The sequence below is a fragment of the Talpa europaea genome (assembly GCF_964194135.1).
Source record: "Talpa europaea genome assembly, chromosome: 6".
NCBI classification, from domain to species: Eukaryota; Metazoa; Chordata; class Mammalia; order Eulipotyphla; family Talpidae; genus Talpa; species Talpa europaea.
Genome location: NC_140072.1, coordinates 2,303,684 through 2,326,240, shown reverse-complemented (window position 1 = coordinate 2,326,240; position 22,557 = coordinate 2,303,684). Strand labels below are relative to the sequence as shown.

The following is a 22,557-nucleotide window of genomic DNA, read 5'->3' as shown; positions in this document are numbered from 1 at the left end:
AGGAATGCTTCGTTTGGCATTTGGTACCTCCATTATTTCTACTGTCGTGAACTTGATACATTGCGGTTGTCATGTTTTTTCATGTTCTTCATATTCTTTCAGTCACGTTCTTCAAATTAACCATTTAGCAAAGTATAAGAAAACTGCTATTAATAGGCTTTTTAATAGTTGGAATACATTCTGAGCATAAATTTCAGTAAAATAGTGTGGCTTATTCTTATGGGAACCTCAGAACACATCCTTTCCTCAACACGCCTGATGGCTGTACAGTTACACACATGTAAAAAGTCAAGTGGTGCTCTTAAGTTTTATGTGGTGTTCATCCCTCATGCATGTTATGCCCCATTTTTAAAAAGTATCACTCAATGAGAACTGTGAAGAGACTATTGGAAATATTGCATGGCATTTAGAAATAGTGCATTCAGGACTCTTCACTGATCAGTCACCTTCCGATTCAGATTAGAGAGAGAGGTTTCAGTGTCTCAAGTGGATATGCGGCTCCCTGGTAAGGGCTCTGATTTCTATACTTACCATAATGGGGAGACCTTTAATTTCTTCTTGTGGGTCACTGAAAAACGTTTATATGAAACTTGTCATTCAAGAGTTTCCAGAATCAGGTCCTGCTCGACCCAGCCTGTCTTTCCTGAGAAAATGTTGTGTTGAATGCGTACCATGTGCAGGCCTTCATCTGTACTACACACGGAAGAGAGCAAAACAGACGCGAATGTTCCTTCGAAAAGCGGGGTGATATGTAAAGGCTAAGGAGCAAGTGATTTTGGAGACAGAATTTACTGGTGACTGAGCAGTTGGTTCCAGTGGGATGGATCTCAGACTTACTATGTCCTGACAGAGAAGGTAGTGCCCACCAGTGAGAGGGGTACAGAGATGGCACCCGGCCCAGGAAAAATGAGGGGACGTGGCACTGGCGTGTTGAGTAGACTCATGGGTAGAGCCAAGAGATCGGAGAACAGCTGTGAGGACACAGGCCTGAGGGGGAGTCACCTAGAGGGAGGCCTTGGGAGTCCTGCCTGGGGAGACTGGATGTTGTCCTAGAGTCGCTGGACATCATTGGGGCGGCTGAGTAGTAGATTGACACTAAGTGATATTTTAGGGGAAAAAAAAATCATTATTTAATAGTGCAATGTGGGAGGAGTTATTGCTGTTATTGCTAACAGAAATAGAAGGTTTCCATGGGAACTGATTTTCTAGCAAAGGGACAGGCAGCCAGTTTTGGATGTGTTGACGGTGAAGTGATGGTAGCACCTATGGTGGCAGGAATCCTGCCATGAGTCAACATAGAGATTCTGACTGGAGAGGGCTGTCTGCATGGGCTGCTTTCTGGAGCGACGTGAGGGCGGGTTTGCTAGCCCGGATGACTGAGATGGGTAACAAGCTGATTATTCCTGGGTCTCCCAAGGTAGAAGAATTTGGTGTAGTGTCAAAGATGACTAATAAATTTAAAGTTCAAGGTGTAAAAGGCAGTCACTAGTCTTCAGAAATGCAGAGCTTTTAGGAAGAAAGTAAGTACGCGAGAAAGATGTCTGGATTCGGTGTTTAGGTGACCGTTGGTACCAACAGTGGTTCTTATAATGTTCATAGAAAATACTAGTGTTCAAGGAGGCGTTGGTAAGAAATTGAAAGTAGTCATTATAAGTTATTTTGCAAGTCTGAAAGTATTTTAAGAGGATAACTTGTTGGAAGAGTTTTTCTTTTTTTAGAATAGGAGAAACCAAGATGAGTTTGTACTGAGAGAATCAAGAAAAGTCTGATGATGTGGGGGAAATTATTGATTTATAGAGTTGGTTTGCTCACTTGTGAAAGTGTGGTACTGGGTGTTTACCCTAGCATTAAGGATTATGTGAGTTAACCCATCTAAAGTAGTGAGAACTATGTTCGGCACTCAGTTGTTTCTATTTTTGCCTATAATCACACTGTTGGACTTTAAATTGTATTTCACAAGGTATGAGAAACAATAATAGTTGTTGAAAATTAACTTATCACTAATTACCAAATTTTAAATTGGTTGAAAGATATTTCATGCAGTGGTTAGTCGTCTATTCAGAAGAAATGAAATGGAGAGAATGCGATTTATCTAGGATTAGAATTATGATTGGTGTAAATAGTAACCTTAGAATACTCAAAGTATGATTTTTATCAAAATTCAGGTTGAGAGCTTGTTTCTTTTAGGTGATCTCTGAAAATAATTTGTTGTTTGTTTTAATAGTATGGAACGACCCCTTTGGTTTGGGCTGCACGGAAGGGCCATCTGGAATGTGTAAAGCACTTATTGGCCATGGGAGCGGATGTTGATCAGGAGGGGGCTGTGAGTATCTTTCCTGTTTTCACCCCTGCTGATACGGACATGCTTTTGAGTTTTAAGAGGTAATAGTTTGCCTTAGTCTATGCCTAGGAAAGCTTCCCTACAGTTCCTAAGTGATACGTGGATAAGCAAACATTTTCTTTCTATTATCCTGAGAAATATAGAGATAATATATACAATTTTATAGGTTATAGGTAATAGATACTATAAATATATGCTTTTAAGGATCTATTGCTAATGCATATAAATTTTGGGAGACTAAAAACTACTTTTCCCTTCAGCATATAAGAATGTGGCTAAAGGAAATGCATTTGTGTACAAGAAACAGTACAGACTGCTTTTCACATAATTATTTTATCTTGAGATGGACCAGGAGGGGTGCTGGGAGGAGGAATTACCAAATCTCCAGCTACAATGGAATGAGCGTGAGCTCCAGATCATACTTGCTTATGGGCACATCAGCCATGCTCTCCTGTTTTCCACATGGGCAGAAGCTACTAACTGCTGAACTTGAAGGAGTGTGTCATGTCTTAGAGCTCTGCAGAGATGACTGTGATTCTCAGCCATGGAGGTCATGTGCCTCCTTTCTGAAAAGTGACATGTTCCTGTTTATTCACTGCTAACGAATTTAAAAAGGCTTTGTTATTTTAACATGTGAAAATTATAAGCTTAGTTTTGGGGGCTGAAATAGTTCTGTAAAGAAACCGTATGACACCTCAAAATAGATCAAAACCTCAAGCAATTGTAGTGCTTTTGATAACAAGTCAGTTTCTTCTATTAGTTGATTTTTTTGTAATAGAGATGTGCAGTTTTAAAAAGAGCCACAAAAAATAAGACAGTTTTTAAAAATGTGGTTTCTAGATCACTATGAAGGATAGAAGAATATATTATACTTTTATTCAAATATCCTGTACCTGTTAATTCATTGCTTTACTTCAGTTTTTTCTTTAGATTTTATTTTGTTATAAAAATTCTTTGAAGATTGAGTCACCTTACTTTGGATTATTTAATCAGTTATGTTTAATTTTGAGTCATCTTGTTAACTATTTTATATTTTATACTTCAGTGAGAGGGCTTGTTCATTGCCCATGAGTTCAATTTAAGATTATCATTTAAAGAATTTAATGTCATAACAGTCCTAATGACCTAAAAGCATTCATGTACCTTCAAAAATGGAAAACATGCCTCCTGGCCATTTTGCTATCTGTTTGGTTATTCAGATCAGTGTTTTATTATTAAAAATAACTGTTAATAATAGGCTACCTATTTGGAAACATCTTTTTTGAAAATGACTTACATCTTATGTTTTTCAAGGATTGTGAATTTCTGGGTTTTGTTTTTTAGAATTCAATGACCGCCCTCATCGTGGCAGTGAAAGGCGGCTACACGCAGTCAGTGAAAGAAATTTTGAAGAGGAATCCAAACGTGAATTTAACAGATAAAGACGGCAATACAGCCTTGATGATTGCCTCAAAGGAGGGACATACAGAGATTGTCCAGGATCTGCTGGACGCGGGCACATATGTGAACATACCTGACAGGGTGCGCCACCTACTGAAAGCTGTGTTCTCGGGGTGACACTGAGGGGATTATTGCCTTCTCACTGCCTTTCGGCATTATTTGTGTGTGGCATATGTTTGTTTTAAAATAAGTTTTATTTCTACCTTTAGAACTCTTAAGCACTATTCATTAACTGTTAAGTCAAAAGCTATTTAATTTTTGTGAAGGGACTTTTGAAAATTTTTATCACATAATAATAATTATTGAAAATGTGCTGATAGTCTGTGCAGTCACTGGTGTATGTTGCTGCGGGTTTCGTTCCTGACTCATATTCACCTAATGTTCACTTTCAGCACCAACTTGAGACTTAGAATTTCCTAGTTGTATCTCTTTCTTTAACCTCTCCTCAGAACTCCATTTGCACTCTCTGCTTGAATGTCTAATGGGTTTTTTAAACTTAAGGCCAACCAGCTCTTTTGTGTGCTGCACACCCAGTCTGCTCTCCGTCGGTCTCCGCCGTGTGGTAAATGGCACTGCCACCTGTTGTTAAAGCCCAGCTCTACACCTTAGCCCTGATTTCGCTCTCTCTCACCTACCACATCTAATTCCTTAGCTGGTTCCATTGATGTTACCTCCAAAACGTCTCCTTTTTCTGTCAACTTTTTTTATTTTCCACCACCAACTCTCTAGTCCAAACTGCCATCTCCCATTGTTATAGCAACAGAATATTTAAAAAAAAAAAAAAAGCCCAGGATGAACAGAGTTTTTTAAAAGTGAGACAAGTATAAGTTAGTAAACAACTACATATACATTTACTTTCCTAATTCAAGGGACCTTGTGTGCTTGCACACAGTAGGGGAAGGAAACTAACTTTTATTTTAAAATTTTATTAATTTTTGCATAGAAGAACTGAGGTGCAGGCCAGAGGTGAAGGGGGTGAGAAGACTCACCAGAGACAAAGTGGGGAGCAGCACAGGCGGATGTACTGAAATATACTGCTGAGGGGAGCAGTGGGCGGCAGGAGAGGTCTGTGTGCCATGTGGGTAATTCCCTGGCTGGGGATCGAACTCAGGCTGTAGTGGTGGCAGTGCTGAGACTTAACCTCTGGGCCACCAGGAAGGCCGGAAACTAACTTATAAGTGGTTTTTATGTGCCAGGTATTATGGGAGACAACTAGTTTAAATCATTTCAACTCTAAAATACCTATCAAGTTACTACGGGATGTTATTGAGTATTACAAGGTTGTCGTGAGGATTTAATGAGCTAAAATAGTTAAGGTCTGCTGCACTGAATTCTCACGACAACCCCACAAAGCTCAACAAAGTTAAAGCGACCAGCCGGTGTCACGCACTGCAGGTGGTGGAGGTGGTTCTAGCCCAGGACTGACTTCATTGCTCTGGTTCTGCTGCTGCACGTGTGACTAGAAATAGTCGTGTGGCAGCCGCATCCCGACTTACGGTTCTCCTGCTGTCTCCTGTTTTCCACATGGTTCTCAGAGTGATCTTCAAAGTGATGAATCTCACATGTACTCCTTTGTCCTCTCACACACAGGACAAATGCCACCTTTCTAGTTTGTTGACACTGCATGACGACATTGTTCTGGACTCATTCTTGGTCCTCATTTGTTCCACTTCTGCCTGGTCTTCTGAGTAGATTGCGGCCATATTATTTTTTCTCCTTTCTTTCTTGAACACACTGTGCTGGTTGCTGCCCCGGGCCTCTGTAACAGCCGTGTGCTGTCTGGAACACTGATGTTCTCAGTTGTCGTGGCTGCCGGCTGTTCCTTTTTCCCATCTCAGCTTAATATGGCCGCCCCAGAGGGTCTTCTGAGTCCAGTCTAAAGTAGCTGGCTGCTTTCCGTCACGTCACTGTTTCAATTTACTCACGTAGCCATTGTTTGATTTTTCTCCTCTGACTGTGAATTCTCCCAGGGCTGAGGCTAGGTCTGTCTTGTGTCCCAGCGCTAGGACAGTGCATGGCATGTAGCAAGCAGTAAATTGCCCTGTTAATTTACTTGTCTGAACCCATTTTATGATTAACCTTCTCAGTTGAAATTTATCTGCCTTGGGTTTGTTTCTACTTTGAAAGTATTAGCTGAGAGACTACACAGTGGCACTAAACTTAATAATCCTGAAGGACCTGCATCTTGATTTCTAGCCTATTGGGGTCCATTTGGAATTGACATGGGCCATGCTCATAGATTTACCCAGCTGAGTCCTTACAATTGATTTGTACTTTGGCATAAATAATAAAATATTTATACCCATTGCCAAAATGGCCATTTACAGCATTTGTAGTAGTGGGAAGATACAGTTAATAATGGGAGTTGTTGGGTGAGGATAATTACAGGGCAAAGAGATGTCCCTCTGAATGAACTTCATTTAAATAGCATACTGGGAATGAACCATCTTCTGTACTATGGGCCTTTACTGTCTAGAATGTGGGTGCTGGTCTGGGGACCACCCTTCTCACCCTCTCTCGTCAGTTGGGGTTAATGACCAACTTATGGCTCTGACTCTTCAATTCCCTTTTTTAGTGACTGTTGCTTTCCTCAGCATTATTCTAAGGGATTTGTATGATACAGTTCCCGAATGTTCACCCAATTCTTTGACAAACACTATCATTTTTATTTAATTTACTTATGTATTAGGAGGTTACTTTCAAAGACTATCACCTCTTGTTTTGTTGTAGAATTCCAAAGTTGCTTTCTTTTTTTTTTTTTTTTTGCTTTCTTTTTTTTTTTTAAAAAAAATATATTTATTTATTTATACAAGCACTGGATACAGTCAGAAGCGCAGGAGGGTGGGGAACAGAGCCAGAGCGGGGAACAGAACAGGCAGACGACAGAAATACACTGCTGAGGGGAGCAGCGGGCACGGCAAGAGAGGTCTGCATGCCATGTGGGACCCTCGCCGGTGGCCAGGGATCGAACCGGCGCTGCAGAGGCTGCAGGCAGCTTCGCAGCCCAGTGCTGAACCACTGCGCCACCAAGGGAGGCCCCAAAGTCGCTTTTTTGAGAAGTGAAAGTCCTTTGTCTCTTACTTCCGGCCTAGTAATACCAGGTTTTAATATTAACTAATCTTTTATTAGGAAATTCTTTAAGAAATTTACAGAGAAAATCTATTAATAAATGATTAGTCTGAACTTTTAAAACAGTACTGTATGTTCTCATCAATTCCCCTGCGTTTTTTCTCTTTAGAGTGGGGACACTGTGCTGATTGGTGCTGTCAGAGGCGGTCATGTGGAAATTGTTCGAGCACTTCTTCAAAAATATGCTGATATAGACATTAGAGGACAGGTACTGTTATCTTTGAGCATAATTGGTTGTTTTATATATATATATATATATATATATATGTAGGCTGCTCATAATGTCATTCTCCAACTTTATATGGAGATAAACTAGTAAACCCTAATATATTTAATGGATGCCTACATTATTAAGTTATGAAATTTTGTTATGAAATTTCTTTATTAATGTCAAGTCAGATTTATAGAAGCAAATTAAAAACAGCTCATGTTTTTCAGATATGCCCCCCTTACTAATGTGTACATGTACTCAGTACTGAAGTAAGTAGCTTAGGAGACTTAGATAGTTAGTGGCACTTTGAGTGTATGGGACTTATTTATTTTGTTTAATATTTTTCTTCAGTTTTTCCTTCTTCAGCCATATATTGTTCTGCTTGTTTTATCTTTCTCCATTTTCCCATCTTGCTTGCCTGTTCCATGACTACTTAGTTGTACCTGTGGCTATGCTTAAGGCAGTCATAATTCACAGACTGCCTAAAGATATGGATATGTCCAATATTTCAGGAACTTTAGATTGAAAAAGTTCTGTGCTGACTGATACCCCATTTTACTTTTGAACAGTCTAAATGTCTACTCAGTTTTTCCTTGTATTTAGCCTGTATCCAAATGCATTTGAAAATCAAACTAATGACTATTATGTCAAGTGTGATAAGGTACTTAATTTACTGTAAGAAACATGGATTTTGGTGGTAGGTTTTAGTTTGTTTTGTTTATCAGAAAAGTGATGCCACTTGTGGTGTCAGAGCTTCTGCAGTTGGCTACCTACCCAGCAGAAGGGTAAAACGCACTTGTCTAGAGGTGGGGAAGGTGGGCATGAAGAAGGCTTTTGAGAGAAGGTAGAACTCGAGCTAAGTCTGAAAGAAAGGTTGGGTTTAGATAGGTAGAGAAAAAGAAGATGGAGTATTTCAGGCAGGGCCGGTAGATGAATAGGGTGAGAAAACTCAAGGAAATGGGAATGGGACACGCAGTACCCCTTAGCTGGTGAGAGAGCCAGGTAGCGGGGAGACTGATGTGGAAACGGAAAGGGAGGGAGGGCCAGCGATGATTGAGTGGCCTCGTAAGACAGGTGGGAGCTAGTGTGCGTTTTTGGGGGTTCTCTATTGGGGAAAATTCGGCATAGGAAGTGAATGTGGCACAGCCGACCTTCACTATTTTTTGGATTAAAATACCTAGCTAGAAGATGATTATGGGATTACCTATCTAGACTTTTACTTAACTCCTTTGTCTTCCAGTCCTATTTCCTACATTTTAATCTGCTCTGTTGTTGCTTTCCAGCTCTGCTTTCAGGGTTAAGTTTTGGTTTTCGAACTAGATAGGATTTTAAAGGATCTGATCACCACCTGTTTGTGAGTTTGGGGTGGGTGGAGGGTAAGAAAGATAAAGATGATAAAAACTATTCACCTTATGTTTGTGTGGTATATTCTGTTTGTCTTTTGAAAAGATTGGGAGAGGAAATGCAGAGGTCAGAGGCCCCTTGCGGCTGTGACAGGGTTGGGGCTCCTTGGCCCGTTGGTGGGCTCCGGGCCGCTGTGTCAGGTGGTCCCTGGGCTGCTTTTACAGGAATTGCTCAAAGTAAATCTAAGATAGGAAAAGGATTCCTCACTCTCTCCACCACGCTGCCTGTTGGTGAGATCAGTTAATAATTTCTGACAAATGTTAATAACCATGTTTCATGGATATAAGTAGCAGATTTTAATATTGTATTTTATATGAAGTGACTGTTGATTTTTTTTTTTTATACAGGACAACAAAACTGCTTTGTACTGGGCAGTTGAGAAAGGAAATGCAGCAATGGTGAGAGACATCTTGCAGTGCAATCCCGACACCGAGATATGCACAAAGGTAGGGATGATGTCTCCCGTCTTGGCAGCGCCTGCAGCTGACTAGCCAGTACTGGTGGGGCTTCTCAGTCATACTTGCTTGATATTGGAATTATACTGTTTTTTGTTGTTGTTGTTTTTTTTTTTTTTTTTACTGGTAATGTTCTATACTAAATTTAGGGATTTTATATGCTTTCTGAAGTTGTGTATTTGCAACAAAATGTATGTAATTTGTTAGTTCAGTTTTGTACTTTTGGAGAATCCAGTATTACTTCTAAATTATGGACAGATTGTTTCCCTGGAATCTTTTTATGGTCCTTTTGTTCAAAATGCCCCATTTCCATTTAAAAGACTGTTATGAGGGGTTATCGGTTCTCCCAGTCAACCACCTCAGTCTGTTTTACTAAAGTATTTTTGAAAAATTTAAAACTGTTTCAGACTTAAGTGATTGTATTTGGCCTTAAGTGTAATAATTTTCCACAGAGAATATATTTTAAGTCTGGATGGAAGCGTCAGAATTCGTAATGAATAAAGCAAACTATAGAGTTACCCATGAGACATTCCCGTTTCATCTGCTAGAGGTCTGGACCTGCATCTCTCTGCCTGTCATGAAGGCCCACGACTGTAGGGAGGCAGGTTTCCGGGGGTACCTTCTCATCTGCAGGTGGCTCCCCGGTAATCTTTTTCTTTTTCTTTTGCACCTGTCTGCCACTGTCACCACTGTGGCTTCTGGCCAGCTTTCTCTCCTTCTAATTCGGTGTTGAACTGTGGGCTCTTCCTGTTTCCCTTAATCTGATTGGAAAGCAGACACAAATGCTTGAGGGTTCCCAAAGACAGGCAGCTTGTATCAAGTTGATTCCCTGTTCCACACGGGTCCTTGGGTGCACAGAGAACTGACGTGTAGCTGGTATCCATTCCTGAAAGTCTAGACTGCATCTTTACTGGACATTGGCTGGGCTGCGGCCTGGTGGTGCCCCAGAGGTCAGTAGGGGGCAGGCACCTGTGCCAGAAATGGCTCATAAGTGGCTGGGTACCCCCATACGGGACTGAGTGATAGAGAATGACTTTGGTGTAAATGATTGGTTGTCTTTAAAAAAGGAGCACTTTTCTTATTAGTTTTTAAAACTCTGTTTTCTTATGAATATTTTCACTATAGACTGATTCCAGAATTAGTTGTCTAAATTCTTGACATGTGCATTTTTATGACTTTAAACCTGTAGGAGTAAAGTTATGAGCTGGTACTTTCTTATCTGTGCCCGCAGGATGGTGAGACCCCGCTTATAAAGGCTACCAAGATGAGAAACATTGAAGTGGTGGAGCTGCTGCTGGATAAGGGAGCCAAGGTCTCAGCCATAGATAAGGTAAACCCTGTGCCGGGTGTGGGTTTTTGGAAAAGGCCATCACTGGTAGCCTGACCTGCGTATCTGGTGGGTTTCTTAGCAGGAGAGATTATTTGCTGAGATTTTATGTGTGGGATTTGGGACTGTGATATTTTCTTGACTATTCTACACAGTGCTGGGGACTGGGCAGACCGAGCACCCTTCTGAAGAGACTTTTCCCTTCTGGTGCTCATTCTGGTGCTGGCCACCGTCTGGGGAGGGCATCACCAGGTGCAGAGCTCGTCACAGAGGCCAGAGGAGAGGGTCCCAGGGGCTGGGGACACTCAGAGCAGACTGGCATTTATGCCTCACTGGCGGAAGAGAAAACGTTCTGCCATGTGTCTTCTTCACGATCCTTTCAGCGGAATTTTTGTCTTTTCTGAAATAAATTTAAATTGCTTAATATTTCACATAGAATTGATTCTTGGTTTTAGTTTGTTTTCATTTTGAATAGGCTTCTTTCTCTGCTTCAAAGTGAATTCCCCCCAGAAAAGAAGTGAATTGATTATGTGAGAAGTAAGAAGTATCACGCATCTTTCCCTGTGAATACCTGATAGGATTTGGCTTTTCCTACTCCCTAGTAGACTGAGGCTTACCTTTCTATCATTTATGAGGCGATTGAAAAACAAGCTCCGTATGTATTTTTCTGCTTCTTTTAAAATCAGGTAACAATACTATTTCAAAGGAGATTGCATCTATTATTATCATGTTAATATAGTTTTCTCTTTAAAAAGGGAAACTTGTAAGTGGAGATGAGGATAGACATAAAGTAGAGGTTTTGAAATTGGGTATTGTTTGGCTTTATAGAAGACTTCCTGTATGGTTGGTTTTTCTCTTCTGCCGCTGTCTCGTTTGTAGGGCGGCTCCCTCACCTGCACTGAGAAATCACTGTGCTAAGTGCCTTTACCTTCATGTAGCCTTGTAAATTCTGTGATATGCCGTGTTTCACACTTGGGGAGGCTCCGGAGGGCTTGGTGTCCTTTGTATGTGGCTTTTCCTGGGGCAAGTTCATACACATGAGACCTGGAACAGGTTTTCATTCACTCACCACATGCCCCAGGGTCAGATAAGGCCTGTCCTGCCGCATTTAGATATACAGATTTGTAGAAATCTTGAACCTGGCTCTGCATCGGAGGGTTTTATACAAATATGTTTAAGAGTGAGGATTAGTATTACTTCTGCCTCGCCCACCACTGATCTCTCTATCTTCAGTATAGTGGTGGGGTGAGTTAATGTCTTTCCAGAAATTTTGTTATGTGGCAAAAGTGCCGTTTTTGCCCTCTCACACGTTGGGAGATGAGAAATGGGGTTGAGCGGGGGAAATGAGAGGACGAAATCCAGTGTGGGTGCGTTTAGTTCCAGGGCTAATAAGACGTCCAGGAGGCTGAGGCCAGCAGGCATTGGGCAGTGTAGGGCCAGAGTCAGGCAGAGAGTGAGCGTCGCCATGGGCCCGGGCCATCGGCCACTGAGTGGTGAGCATTGGACAACCGTGATTAGGGTCATGAGTGGGAGCAAAGATGAACGCTGGGGTCAGAACTTTACTTCTCCCTGGCCTGTGTCACCTTCGAGTTGTTTCATAATTGTGCATATTCCCTCTCTTCCCGTTACACCGGAAGCTTCTGAGTCACGTCCTCTATTGGTGTGTCCTCCAAAGTACCCAGCACAGTGCCTTATGTGGACTGAACTCAGTCCGTAGTTGCACCCTGTTTCGGGGGTAGGAAGAGAACACAGAAAAGGAAGAAGTGGACCTGAGGAAGAAGAGGAAACTCAAAATCAACATAAGGCCTAGCCGCCATGGACCAATATTCCAGGCCATTTCACTTTGTGTTAGAGGGAGCGGTGGAGACGGGGAGGGAGCGATTCAAGTGTTAGCTTCTGGTCAGTTGTCTTCCCTCTAGGTGCTTGTGGAATAAAAGCGACAGGGCAATCTTTAAACGGAAGTGGGTTTTTTTTTAAAAAAACATATTGTTTAAATTAGTGTTGGGAATAACACCCATGTGATTGGAGATGCTAATAAAGGGAGAAGGCGGGTTGATGTGAGGGACAAGTGAAGGGTGAGGAGAGTGGGAGGCGGTCGAGGCCAGAGGCCAGGTGTCACGAGGGGGAGAGTGGAGACGGGAGTTTAGGTTCAGTAGAGCAGTGTCGGGTGGACGGGGCACAGGAGCAGACGAGCTCATACTTGTCAGATGGGCTGTCCGCACAGGTCAGGAGCTATGGAGACAAATGGAGGAGAAAGCTGTGAAGTAGGATGTAAACTGAGGAAGGTAGTTGACATCCCAGGCCGATAAATATTTGGATGATGGATGTTTATTAACCTGTGATGGAAGTGGGTCTGTGACCTGGGAGTTGCTGCAGGGAGAAAGTCTATTGCTTCTTGGAGTTGTGGGGAGGGGAGAAGAAAAACCTTCACTCCAGAGGGTGTGGAATAAATTATATCCAAGAACAGCTAGGAAAGAGATGAGACAAAGAAATTGTGGAACAGATAGAGATAGAAATTCATGCTCTGTATATACTCCACATAAAAAATGGGAAAATTTCAGATTTTCTGTAGTTGTTACTCTCTGTATACTATATATGAAATACGTGAAAGTTCAAGCTTCCTGCCTCTGTTTTACAGAAAGGAGACACTCCCCTGCATATTGCTATTCGTGGGAGGAGTCGGAAACTGGCAGAACTTCTTTTAAGAAATCCCAAAGATGGACGGTTGCTCTATAGGCCCAACAAAGCAGGGGAGACCCCCTACAACATTGACTGTAGCCATCAGAAAAGTATCTTAACTCAAATATTTGGAGCCAGTAAGTATTGGGTTTTGTTCCTGATCAAGCTTTTCATATATGAATGCAAAAATGCAAAAATTAAGAGGCCAACAGCAGTTTTGTATTTATTATTAAATGAAAAATATAAATGTTGAGAAAATTATTATCTTCGTTGGAGAACTACTCCCTATCCTAATCTCCTTTGCAGTGTATTGTAATATTCTAAATTAAATATTTTCAGTCATCAACTGGCTTTTAAGAATTCTAATCCAGCCTGCTTTTCTAAAAATCTTTCCTCCCCATTATTCTTACAGGTATTCTCTGTGCTTTTATCAAGCCTTTCCTGAATGTGACTCCAGTGCTTAGAGTTCTGTACTTTTGCTTGTACTGTCACTATCACAGCTGCGACCTCTCCATCCCTAAGAATGTCCTTTCTTTATCGAGATGACTGTCTCCTAGACCTTTGTCATTTGGCCTCTTCTCGATGAGCTTCCCTGATCTACTTAGCCACATGCAACTTTTGCCTCATTCTGATACTTCAGCACTTGTGTTTATATTTCCCTTTTAATCTTAATTCTTATGATCTCTTATTCTATTTTTTTTTTTTTTTTAGGATTTTTCTCCCTTCCAGAAAGTTCTTCAGGGCAGAGATTTTTTTTTCTTCTTCTTACCTTTGCATTCTCTGTAATATCTAGCATAATGTCTTGAATATTGAACTGAAATACATTTTGATTGAAAGAACGCATGGGAGATGGTAATCATTAACATGTGGTGTTTCGAAATATGGGACAATTTTCTACTAAAATGTGAAGAGATATTAGTTCCAGTTACCAACAGGTGACGCTGATGAGAGCGACCTCTCCTGCTGCCTTCACAAAGCTGTAAAGCTGCATTCACCTTGAAATAGAATGAATGTGAGAATTAGAAAAATATTTAAATGCCACTTTATGCCAGAAAATTAACAATGAAAAACCACCCTGTGATAGAATTATAAAGGATATGATATGCCTGAGACCTCGGCTGCAGGCTCTGTGAGATATGTCCCGTGGCCCTGGGTGCCTTCGACCTGAGATCACGCGAGACATAGAATAAATTTATTTCTATATACTAGTTTATGTTTTAATGGTCATTTTATTGATTCTAATATGCACGTTATTCCACATTTTAATCTCTGAAATTGAAACGCATCTTGTAATTGACGGGTAAGAAGGGGTTGTGTCACAATTTGACAGCATTTTTCTTGCTTGGTTGTACTTAAGAATAGCACATCTGATAATCTTAACTCCTTTGAAAAAGTATCTAAGAATCTCTGAGCCTGTTTTTCCATGAGCCTGGCCATTTAAAATCAGTTTTTTCTCTATTTAAAGAAACAGTTGGTAAATGAGGATTAACATTCCTTTCTGCTGGTAATATCACTTTTTAATGTAAGGATATGTGTGTTTTTACTTGCAGGACACTTGTCTCCCACCGAGACAGATGGCGACATGCTGGGTTATGACCTGTACAGCAGCGCCCTGGCTGACATCCTCAGTGAACCGACCATGCAGCCGCCCATCTGTGTGGGCCTGTACGCACAGTGGGGCAGTGGGAAATCCTTCCTGCTCAAGAAACTAGAAGGTAAAAGGTGCATCTGTACAAAGTCTGCATGTGTACACGGTTTCCCTGCAGCCATGGAAGACAGAGCTGTGCGTGTTGTGTCTGTGTCTGGTGTGTGTGCGTGTGTATACTGCACGGGCGCCTTTCCTGGTTAGCCCCCACCACCTCCTGCCCGACATGCACACCCTTTGCTTGGGAAAATCCTGCTCATTCTTCAAGGACATTCTTCAGTGTTGGCTGGGAAATTTTTTGCTGAGTGTCTAGAAAGAATGTTGCATTTGAGACTTATTTGGACTCAACACACGCACCTTTAATAAGCGATTCTCAATGTGATTGGAGGAAGAAAAGGTGAGGAAGGTGGTAACGAGAGAGGAAGGTGGTGACGGGGAGTTTGAAGATACACAGCAAAGTAATGATTTCTAGTTTTGTGTGTGGGAGCAATACTTTGTCTAATATAAACCACAGAAGAGAAATATCCACGGAATCTTGACCTTGAAATACATAAAAAAGAATTTTTGTGTTTCTTCAGCGTGAAGCAGGAGAGTGGGTAGGACAGGGTGGGTGTGCCCCTAGGGAATGAGGTTTTCATGTTTATCAAAAGAGAACACCAGTGAAAATGGCCAAGCAGCAACCTTCTATTTAGAGAGTGAGTGCCACTAAGTGTGTAGGTTGAAAATGTGAAAATTCCACATGGCCTTAAAGTTGTATTTCTTAAAGCAAAAATAAGGTTTTATTCACCTGTGAACATTTCTCTTTCAGATGAAATGAAGACTTTTGCAGGACAGCAGATCGAGCCCCTTTTCCAGTTCTCGTGGCTCATTGTGTTCCTGACCCTGCTGCTTTGTGGGGGGCTTGGGCTGTTGTTCGCTTTCACTGTGGACCCAAATCTTGGGATAGCAGTGTCCCTGAGCTTCCTGGCTCTGCTCTACATCTTTTTTAGTAAGTCTTTGCTTTTACCTTATCTTAAACAGGAGAAAATGTCAGGACTCAGTGTTTTACTTAGAATAGTAGCTATACCTGCCCTAAAATCTGTCAGTGATTTTCGTATAATTAGTTGAGAACATATAAATTTTGCTCTTTTAACAGTTGACCTGAAGAACTCGGTCCATACTTGGCCAACGTAGCTTTCAAAACTAGTGTGCTACTTGTTAAGATTGAGTTAGAGGGCCTCCCCTGGTGGCGCAGCGGTTGAACGCTGGGCTGCGAGGCTGCCCGTAGCCTCTGCAGCGCTGGCTCATTCCATGGCCACCGGTGAGGGTCCCACCAAAAAAAAAAAAAAAAATTGAGGTAGAATTCTTACTATATATTAATTAGTGATTTCATTCATTTTGAAAATCATCCCTCATAGCTGTCTCTGGCAAAGTAAAAAAATCAAACACACTCTAGTCTTAGACTCCTGTCAGAAAGGAAATAGCGATCTACTGATGGAGGAACTGGTAATTTCAACAGTTGGAAATCGTGATAGGCCCAAAGTCATTTACATTTAAATCTGAGTGATGGAGTATTTCTATCTAAGTCATTCTCTTTCTCATTGTTTCTTATGTCATACATTCAACAGTTTTCTTTCCATTTTTCATATACCTTCTGTACCTTGGGGGAAGTCAATTAATTGAGGAAGTTGGGAAAAAATCAGGAACCATAAAACGTGTACGCCTTCGTCATTATTTGATATTTGACTCTTTGGAGAAAAGACAGTGCTTGACTAATGACTGTCTCGGGTACTCTTTCACACTGTGAATTCCAGTTGTCATTTACTTCGGTGGCCGGAGGGAAGGAGAGAGTTGGAATTGGGCATGGGTCCTCAGCACTAGGTTGGCAAGACACATCGGCTACCTGGAACTCCTTCTCAGACTGATGTTTGTGAATCCACCCGAATTGCCAGAGCAGACCACGAAAGCGTTACCTGTGAGGTGAGTTGGTCCCTCTGACAGAAGTGACCTTTAACAAGATGAAGCAAGAGTAAAAAGTTTCTAATGCATCATTTCTCAGCGTACATGCCAAAACATTGTTTCTCGGTACTCTTTATATGAAAGTAAAGTAAACATGTCCTGGTCAGATCCGTTTGGGAGATACTTCCATGTTAGATCTCCTCATGTACTCTAAAGGGGCAGAGACCTCTCTCCATAAAGCCATCGGCTTACCTTCTGTATACCAAATTTTATTGAGTGTAACCCTTGCTCCCCCTCCCCCCCGCAACCCGTGTTACCTACTGGCGTCCTCTGGATACGCTTTGAAGAGTGTTCGGTATGGACACTCCAGGATGGAGTCCCAGCACTGCCGCTTGTTGGCGCATGACTTGGGAAACTCGACTTGCCCTCCGAACTGCTCTTTTTCTCATCTTGACTGCCTAAGATTATTATTAATCTCCGATAGGAAACGTATGCCAGAACCATTTAGAAAATGTGGAGTGCATGTCAGCAAAGAATGCAGAAAAGGTAGAGGGCTCTAGGGGAAGTAAAATGAAAGAAAAAAACAGCCAAGTTAAGAAAATTAGTGCAAGGAATTCATAAGAATTAGCAGAATAATTAAATGTATACTAAAAATTAAGAATTAAAAAATTATAGATTAAAAAATATGTAATTTAAGATGAAAACAAATAAACCAAGCCAGAGAAAACATCAAAACTTTGAATATAAGAGGGAAAAAGAAAGATAAAAGCTTATGTTAGGATTATCTATTAAGAAGAGGATTTAAAAATGAAAAGTTGAAATGAAAACAGTAGAATAAAGTAACCGGGGGAAATATTTCATAGCAAACAAGAAGAACACTAAGTTAATGAGACGCCATGGAAGCCAGGAGCATCGCAACAGCCCTACAGGACCGCAGAGCAGCTGAGTGCAGCCCCGGCTGTGTGGGGACAGCAGTGATTCTTCGCGGCTGCCCCGAGAGGTTTCAGTTACAGATGGACAGGAGAAAGGAACAAATGCAGACTTAAGCATCCAGAGACTCAAAATGCAAATAATTCAGTTAATTTTAAAGAACAACTGTGAAAAGAATATTTTACAACCTCTTGGTTTCGAGGAGATGAGGAAGCTGTTAATGGCATTCATTTCTTAGTGGCATGACGAATACTTTCCCAGGGTACTAATCTCTTCTGGTGCTTAGAAAACTTTCTCTGTGTGGCTCTTTTTGCTCCATCCTGACCTGGGCCCCTTGCCTGAGCTCTGCTTGGCTTTCTAACCCTTCTGCCTTTAATCAGGGCTTCCCATGTAACTCTGCCCATTTAGCTTTAGTTACTGTCTTTTCTGAAGAAGCTGTCCATGGAGGATACCTAGTTCCAAGTTCTATTCCTGCACAGTTTTAAAAACAGTCACTCGAAAGAGACGTAAGGCAAACATGGAGCAGTGAGTGACACAGAGACGGCCCACGTCGAGGTTACAGCTTCTCCCCCCACCCCCAAGGTTTCTGTTTACAGACTACAACAGGCTGTCCAGTGTAGGCGGAGAGACGTCGATGGCGGAAATGATCGCCACCCTCTCGGATGCCTGTGAACGGGAGTTTGGCTTCCTGGCAACCAGGCTCTTTCGAGTGTTCAAGACTGAAGACACGCAGGGTAGGGCTTCCTTCCTCCTGCGTTTGTGTACGTGGGTGGGACTGAGGATGCATGCAAACTCAGGTGGAGAATCATAGGCTGTGATGTAATGGTTAGTATTTTCTAAATACTCGCTATGAAATAATTGGTAAAACCAGCTCTCGGATTACAGGTAAGAAGAAATGGAAGAAGACCTGTTGCCTCCCATCCTTTGTCATCTTCCTGTTTATCTTCGGCTGCATCATTGCTGGGGTCACCCTCCTGGCTATATTCAGAGTTGACCCGAGACACCTGACCGTCAATGCCGTCCTCATAGCCATCGCCTCTGTGGTGGGGCTGGCCTTCCTGCTCAACTGTCGTACGTGGTGGCAGGTTCTGGACTCGCTCCTGAATTCGCAAAGGAAACGCCTCCATAATGCTGCCTCCAAACTGCACAAGCTGAAAAGTGAAGGATTCATGAAAGTAAGCACTGGCTCTGGAAAGTGGCGTGAGGTGAAAACGCCACAGGCCCGAGGCTGTGGCTCAGGGAGGGCTCTGTAGCGGTGCCGCAGCCGCTGCCTTTCAGTTTTGCTCCAAATCCACCTCGGAAATGTACATTTAAAGTGAAGAAAACTAAAACAATAGCACACTTTTTTTAAAAAGATTTATTTATTGATGCAAGAACCGGGGTACAGGCCAGATGTGTGGAAGGGTACGAGGATTCACAGTGCGGGGAATAGAACAGGCAGACGGTCTGAAATACACTGCTGAGGGGAGCAGCAGGCGAGACAGGAGAGGTTTGTCGGGCCACGTGGATTGCTCCGTGGCCGGCGGGGATCGGACTGGCACTGCAGAGGCTGCAGACAGCTTCACAGCACTGCGCTCCACCGCCTGTGCCACCAGGAAGGCCTATTAGTAGCACACTTTTATAAAGTAGACTTTCATAAATGCACTCAGGGGCTAGCTGGTTACTGCACAGGTGGTGATTACTAAACTACCTAATGGCAGTGGATCCTCTAGAACCTGGTAGAATAAGCGCATTGGACTGCCAAAACATATGAAATAGCGTCCTGCTCTTTGAGCCAAAGGGGCCTGTTACAGTTTCTGCAGCCCCTGGGGCCAGTTGTAGTGTGGAGTTGGCGTCAGTTAGATTTGTGTTCAAATCTGAGTCCTTTGACATTCAGACCATGTTGTCTTGGCAGGTAAGTCATTCAGCCCAATTTATTCTTTAAAACGGAGGTGACGGTATCTACATCATAGTGTCGGTGTGAGGGTGAAACGCTCCAGCTCGTGTGAAGTCTTTGTGTAAACTGTGATGCTCTCAGGGCAGGCTGGCACCACAACCGGTGACGCTGGCTTTGGGTTTCTTTTCTTCTAGTAGATGACCTCCTATAGGCGCTCTAGGAGGCTGTTCTAACTTTCATGTCTTCCTTGCTTTCTGCGCTTTCTTTGCACAGGTTCTTAAGTGTGAAGTGGAATTGATGGCCAGGATGGCAAAAACCATTGACAGCTTCACTCAGAATCAGACAAGGCTGGTGGTCATCATTGATGGACTGGATGCCTGTGAGCAGGACCGCGTTCTCCAGATGCTGGACACGGTGCGTCCTCTCTGTCCCGAAACTAATGGCCGCAGAGGGGCAGTTGAGAGGAGTGACTTCCAGAATGACTCAAATGGAGTTGGACTGGTGCTTGTTTCTCTGGTGGTTCTATTGTGAAGGTTCTGCTGGGAAACAACCAACTTTATGCAGAAACACAGCAAATGCTTTATCACAAACATTTGTAAGCACTTATAGCTTATTGTAGAGTAAGGAAAAAAACCCAGATGGAGTGTCTCTGAAATCTGAAGGTATTTTGCGGTTGGAGTCAGAGGTGAACGTGGGGGACCAGCAGGGCCAAGTCTGCATCGCTCACTGTGTGGCATCTCAGAGGTAGCAGGTAGAGAGAGCACCTGTCCCTCATGCTTGTGGACAGACGGCCCTCAGGTGTGCTGGTCTTACCTTGCACCTAGGTCACAGGTGTCGCCAAATAGGTGTCTCGTTTGTTTTCTTTGTAGGTATATCACTGTCAGGTGGAAAAGACTGTCAGGTGGTGACAAAACAGACTGAGATGTTGATAAAATTTGTTTTCACACAGAATATTTTGATAAAAAAAAATCTTATCTTAAAAATACAGTTGCCAAAGGGTAGCGTAGATCTTGAAGACATAGTTTAATACTTTGGCTAATGAAACTTAGACATGTGCGTCTCCTCTACCGCAGGTCCGGATTCTCTTTTCTAAAGGCCCGTTCATCGCCATTTTTGCAAGTGACCCGCACATCATCATAAAGGCCATAAACCAGAACCTCAACAGCGTGCTGCGCGACTCAAACATCAACGGGCACGACTACATGCGCAACATCGTCCACTTGCCCGTTTTCCTCAATAGCCGCGGGCTGAGCAACGCGAGGAAGTTTCTCGTCACTGCAACCACAAATGGGGACATCCCCTGCTCGGATACTGCAGGTACAGATCATGTGTCTCCAGTCCTTTGGGTTTGAAGTAGTCTTAGAGTTTTTATGGTGACGCTTCTTTAAATGTTGTTATTTCACGTTTCTTGAAATAATTATCCAACAGAATTTTAGTACCAATGGTGCTCTCTTGAACATTCTTTAAGGGATACAGGAAGATGCTGACAGAAGAGTGTCACAGAACAGCCTTGGAGAGATGACAAAACTCGGGAGCAAGACAGCCCTCAACAGACGGGTACGGTGGCCTTTGTTCTGAGGCGTGTTTGTGTTGCTATTATCTGGGTAAAACCAAGGTGGTACCACTTGAATAAGCTTTTGTACAGATTGCACGAAGGTCATAAAAGTAACTATCATTGCATTTCCTTTCAGTTTCAGAGGCTGTCTGAAACTTGGGCTATCATAACTGTGAACTCTTATAGCAGCTCCTCCCTCTTCCCTAGCCCAGGTGGCTTTCTCTTTGAGACAGCCTCCCTCCTTCCATAACGCTTGCGAGGTGTGTCTGTACTTGTGCCCACATAGAGGCTCCGTGCGTCCCCACACCTGGGTGTTCTCAAATGCTGTAGTTGTCTCTGTCCTGCCCATCCCGGGGAACGGGGAGTTTGTATTGAACAGACGTGTTTATGGTCAGGAAGATGGCCCTTGCAGGTGAGTTGTTTTGTTCCTCACATTTGCCACCATTAAATTTGGACAGTTTACATTTTAAAAAACATGTCTTCAGTGACATTTTGATGTCTCCATACAAGCAGGGATGCAAAGTTAAATGATGGCTGGCAGCTGCTAGCACTAAATTTAAGAGTGGGGGTTCCTAGGCAGGTTGAGAACAATTAGAGGAATTGTGCTACACGTAAAATAACCTAAAAGTCAAAATACTGAATCCTTAAAATTAGACAATGGTTATTCGCTTTATTATTGCAGGATTCCTGTAAATACTGAGTTCCCGTAAGAACTTGAATAGGATTTTCTTCCCACAGTTCTGCTTACTGATAATCTTCAAGGCAGTGAGCCAACTATAAATCCAAAGGTGTCTGCAGCTACACCATGGCAGTGGATGTAGTTGCTTCTAGTGTTACTTTATATTTGTTCTGTAAAGATTCTGCCTCAGGGAATGGTAATCGTACTTTTCATTACTATGTAGTATTCCTCTCTGACTAGAAGCAAATGTCCATTAACTTCTCAAAAAGCTCTAAGTTCTGCAACTGGAGTATGGCCCATGCTCACCGCGCCCCCTCTTCCAGGACACGTACCGCCGGAGGCAGATGCAGCGGACCATCACCCGGCAGATGTCCTTTGACCTCACCAAGCTGCTGGTGACGGAGGACTGGTTCAGCGACATAAGCCCCCAGACCATGAGGAGATTACTGAATATCGTGTCCGTGACAGGTGACTTGTTTCTTACTGGTCACAGTGGCTAAGAGCTTTGACCTTAATATGGCCGCCCACTTTCTGGAACAGGCCATGCTGGGTGTGCGCCTTTTGCTCTGCTGAACGCCACGTTATTTGCGCTGAGTCTCTCTGGTGGAACCATTATTAGTCTTGACGGTGGAAATCTGCCATCAGATATACACTGCTCTTTCACAACTTGGTGATTTAAAAAATCTCTTATGTCTTCTCAGTTTTATTTTTTTCTTTGTACAAAAATAATTTTATACTAATCCACATAGCTGATTATAATTAAAGTGTTGAAATTCAGCTCTTATACACTGCTATTCTGTTTTGGTTTCAAATGATGTATTTTTCTTTTTTATTGTGTTAAATAAAATGCATGTAAGATAAAATTTACCATCTCTGCCATTTTAAGGATACAGTTCAGTGACATAAATACGTGCACATTCTTGTGCTGCCATCACACCTCCATCCCCA

General features: G+C 42.5%; 1 protein-coding gene across 9 annotated transcripts in view; it reads left to right on the top strand.

The window, feature by feature from the left end:
* The window catches only part of KIDINS220 (kinase D interacting substrate 220), a gene marked incomplete at both ends in the record, with an annotated part of 74,873 nt that overhangs the window by 14,092 nt on the left and 38,224 nt on the right, over positions 1-22,557 (top strand). For all 9 annotated transcript variants that reach the window (XM_084234509.1, XM_084234507.1, XM_084234504.1 and 6 more), the window contains 15 exons: positions 2,225-2,323; positions 3,665-3,862; positions 7,020-7,118; positions 8,873-8,971; positions 10,212-10,310; positions 12,946-13,123; positions 14,537-14,701; positions 15,440-15,619; positions 16,425-16,590; positions 18,082-18,233; positions 18,385-18,674; positions 19,649-19,789; positions 20,449-20,692; positions 20,844-20,932; positions 21,933-22,077. In XM_084234509.1, coding sequence (XP_084090635.1) covers positions 2,225-2,323; positions 3,665-3,862; positions 7,020-7,118; positions 8,873-8,971; positions 10,212-10,310; positions 12,946-13,123; positions 14,537-14,701; positions 15,440-15,619; positions 16,425-16,590; positions 18,082-18,233; positions 18,385-18,674; positions 19,649-19,789; positions 20,449-20,692; positions 20,844-20,932; positions 21,933-22,077 — 2,344 coding nt within the window. The remainder of the gene's footprint in view (positions 1-2,224; positions 2,324-3,664; positions 3,863-7,019; positions 7,119-8,872; positions 8,972-10,211; positions 10,311-12,945; positions 13,124-14,536; positions 14,702-15,439; positions 15,620-16,424; positions 16,591-18,081; positions 18,234-18,384; positions 18,675-19,648; positions 19,790-20,448; positions 20,693-20,843; positions 20,933-21,932; positions 22,078-22,557) is intronic.